The sequence below is a fragment of the Engraulis encrasicolus genome, chromosome 7, assembly GCF_034702125.1.
Source record: "Engraulis encrasicolus isolate BLACKSEA-1 chromosome 7, IST_EnEncr_1.0, whole genome shotgun sequence".
Lineage (NCBI taxonomy): Eukaryota > Metazoa > Chordata > Actinopteri > Clupeiformes > Engraulidae > Engraulis > Engraulis encrasicolus.
In genome coordinates, this window is record NC_085863.1 from 9788614 (window position 1) to 9792749 (window position 4136).

General features: G+C 46.9%; 1 protein-coding gene across 1 annotated transcript in view; it reads right to left on the reverse strand.

The window, feature by feature from the left end:
• The window catches only part of mtnr1bb (melatonin receptor 1Bb), a 60256-nt gene extending 56778 nt beyond the window's left edge, over positions 1 to 3478 (reverse strand). Inside the window, exon 1 of the mRNA XM_063202839.1 lies at positions 3286 to 3478. Coding sequence (XP_063058909.1) covers positions 3286 to 3478 — 193 coding nt within the window. The remainder of the gene's footprint in view (positions 1 to 3285) is intronic.
• Positions 3479 to 4136: the final 658 nt, after the last annotated feature.

Genomic DNA, 4136 nt, shown 5'->3' on the forward strand with positions numbered 1-4136 from the left:
GATTAGAAATGGAACACCCTGCGTACCCAAACACAGTGCGGAAAGGGCGGACAGTACGAGTATTGGAACACAGCAACAGTGCCCGTGTGTGTGTTAGTAAGTGTGTGTGTGTGTGTGTGTGTGTGAGAGAGAGACAGAGAGAGAGAGAGAGAGTGTGTGTGTGTGTGTGTGTGTGTGTGTGTGTGTGTGTGTGTGTGTGTGTGTGTGTGTGTGTGTGTGTGTGTGTGTGTGTGTGTGTGTGGGTGTGTGTGCGCGTGCGTGTATGTGCATGTGTGCGTGTGTGTGTGCGTGTGCGTGCATGCGTGCGTATGTGTGTTTATGTGTGTATGCTTGCGTGCGTGCGTGCAAGCATGTGTGTTGGACAACACTGTTCCGACGCTTGTCACCTTAACAGCCTGCAGGCAAGCACCCAGGCAGGCGCGAGTATCCATGTGAGTGTGAGCGCGAGTGAGGGAGCAAGACATTCTTCAGTGGCACAGTGCTTTGAAACAGGGAAATGCAGAAACAGGGAAGGCAGAAACAGGGAAATGCAGAAACAGGGAAGGCAGAAACAGGGAAATGCAGAAACAGGGAAGGCAGAAACAGGGAAGGCAGAGGCAGGGAAGGCAGAGGCAGGGAAATGCAGAAACAGGGACGGCAGAGGCAGGGAAGGCAGAAACAGGACTGCCACCAGACATGAGCAGAGTACGCAGAGTGCTCAGGGTACCAACCAGTGCTTGAGGCACTTTGCCCCCAAAAATTGGGGCCTCTTAAAATTGAGATTTATTACAAATCATCATGAAAAAAATATTGAATTACATTACAAAACCTATATTTATAAATTATTATTATTATTATTGAATTATGAGGGGGGGGCTAATGACCAGTTATGCTTAAGGCCTCCAAAACCTTAGCAGTGGCCCTGGGCAGAGGGGTAAGTAGAGATGCCCCAGATCCTGATTTTTAGGATCCTGCCGGATACCAGACCCACTGCTTAAGATCCTGCCGGATCCGGAACCGGATATCGGATCCGGAACCGGATATCGGATCCTACGAAAGGGTTGAAACACATAGCCAACTCGCACACGTGGGCCCTTTTTATTACGTTGGCGCAAACTATTTTTAAGACTCATTGGCTTACTGCCACACTGCCTTCAACGGCAGCTTCCAAAGGGCTTTCACTCCATGCAGCGATTGGGGTTGTGAAAGACTGACTGAAAAGCCTAGGCTACTTAAAAAGTGGAGATGCCCCAGATCCTGATTTCTAGGTAAATGCCGAATACCGGATGCACTGCTTAAGATCCTGCCGGATCCGGACAGTCTGAAAAACCCTATTATCCCGCCGGATCCGGAACCGGATCTTGGATCCTGTACATCTCTAGTGGTAATGCCTGAGAAGTAGTCCAGAAACACTAACAGGCACAAACTAGGGCTGTACCGATACCCTCAACTCACAGTCATGATTTTTTTACCTTCAGTTCGATACACCCCACAATTTTTGAAATCTATCTTTTTCAATGATTAAATAATGTGCTTTTTTCACATTTCCAACATTATAAAATGAAGGTAGAATATGTTACAGGAGGCTACTATTAGTTTTAAACAAGTTTAAATATAACAATGATTATGATTTCAGGCTTGGAAGCACTCACATCATAACAGAACTTTGAAAGGGTATCTTGATACTGCCTCCTTCCATCACCATCATACAGTATTGTGACTCAGTGTATCATGATTTCTCGGTTCGATACAATATTATTACAGCCCGAGCACAAGCACAACCACACCCACACACACACACATGTATGCGCACACCCACACAGACTCGCTCACACATGTGCATGAACACACACGCACACAGATACAGGCAGATATTACACACATGGGCATGCCCCATGGGTATTGCAACAAGCACAGAAGAAAGACATGATGGCCACAGAATCTCCTTTACATAATGAGACTCGGTCGGTGCACAGAGAAAGAGAGATAAAGGAGAGGAGAGAATAAGAGAAAAACATACAAGCCTGTGACTGTGTGCACACACACACATACACATACACATACACATACACATACACACACACCACACACACACACACACACACACACTAACAAACACACACACACACACACACACACACACACACACACACACACACAAACACTGTTTTAAAAAGATATATTCACAGACACAAACGCTGACATGCTCACTCCCTAACCCCCCCGAACAGGGAAGGGGAGAGAAAGAGAAAGAGAAAAAGAGAAACCTGTACCCGTCCATGTATACAACCATGACACATACATGTGTTTAGTTGCTGTGGTACAGTTGTAATTTGTTAGTGCACACATACATACTATCTACAAAGAATATTACAATTTCTGATTACCTGAAAGGTAAATGATTATTTGCAACAAATGCAGCGTGTTACAGGCGTTCTTGCTATCAGAACTCCTGCATCACTGTGTGATACTACAGAAACCAACTACGGCACACAAAAGTACGCAGAAATGTATGGGCAAACATTCTCTCTCAGCTCTTGAAGCTTCGAAGAGTGACACTGAAGCTGGGCTCTGGGAAGACTGGTGGTTGGCCTGCCTGGTACTGTATGTGCTGGCCTGGTTGAAATGTGCGTAAGGAAGATGTGTGCTCTGCAGTGCAAGAGGATCAAAGGCAGCCGATGAATAAATGAATAACAAAATTGCCAAGCCATCCCTGACGCCTGCCATCAGGACTCACTTCTGGTACTCTGCTGATACCCATAAATAATTATGCAAAAAATGGCTGACCACTATTTTTGTGTGATCCAAGGGTTAAATTGAACAATACATACAGTAAGATATGGTGATGTGCGCTATGGTACATTTCCGAGGAAACCAAGCAGTGAAATTCAGAGCCTACTACCCCTCCATCTGACATTACCCAAGTCCACGTGTGATGCACGGTGAGTGTTCATGAACAAACTGCATAACAAACTGCAATCTGCAAAACACAAGTGCCAATGCAATGCGAGTGAGCCACTTAATTGGAGAGATATGTCCCCCTTTACTAGTTATCGGTGTTTATGCACTGCGTCCTCTGAGAGTGCGCCCTTTTTCTGAATGGATTGTGTGTGTGTGTGTGTGTGTGTGTGTGTGTGTGTGTGTGTGTGTGTGTGTGTGTGTGTGTGTGTGTGTGTGTGTGTGTGTGTGTGTGGTGGATAAAGTTTCTCAATAGGAGCAACAATGTTGCCTTTCTTTGGGAAACAAGCAAAACAGCAAAACAGTAATTAGGTGTCAGAACAGTCAGGGGCTCGCTCGCACACTCACCGGCGTTCCTCAGCTTCCTGTTGCGACAGACGGAGATGATGACGAGCAGGTTCCCCAGGACGTCCACTACCGTGGTGAAAATCAGCACGCTGGACAGCACCGCTACAACCCACGCGGGGCGCGAATTCGAACCCAGCGCGACATGTCCCACTTCCGTGCGGTTCTTCAGAAAGGGGATGTTGTTTTCTGGCATACCGGAGACCGCAGTTCATGTGGTAGACTTCTCCCCCGGACAAGTGGTTAAAGGCGAAGCGAATTCCCAATTACGAATGACTCCCTGGACATGCGCCAAAACGAGATGAGTGCTCTCGGATCGGTCAGGAGCGCGGTTTCTTTCAGCCCGACTGCAATTAAATTCGCTGAACGGGAGTCGCCGTGGAGTTAAGGATTACACACCCACATAACGCGGGTTTATCCTCCACTCTGACGCCAACATTTCTTCACATTGATTACTTGACGTGGAAACAAAATTCTTGACACGTAGTAGTCCAAACCCATTTAACCTCATCGATCTCCATGGCCGCGCATCTCCGTAGGTGAGCATGTCCATTCTTCCCCTCTCTTGCTTCTATTCCACGTCACACTAGTTTTCAGATTGATGAGCAATTTGATCCCAGGGAGCCACTTTGTCCCATGGCGACGTGCAGCTGGGAGTGGAGCGTTAACGGACACCGTGAGCTAAACAGTTCAGAATAATAAATCCGACCAACAAGCGCAGACATGCTCTTTCATTCAAAGGACGAGGAAGTCAAAGGATGTCAGGAGTGGTGGCACGGAATGAGACCAGTTAGTTACAGAGTGATGTAGCCTAATCATGTATTCAGACGCGAGGCATACATTTTCACTCTTGG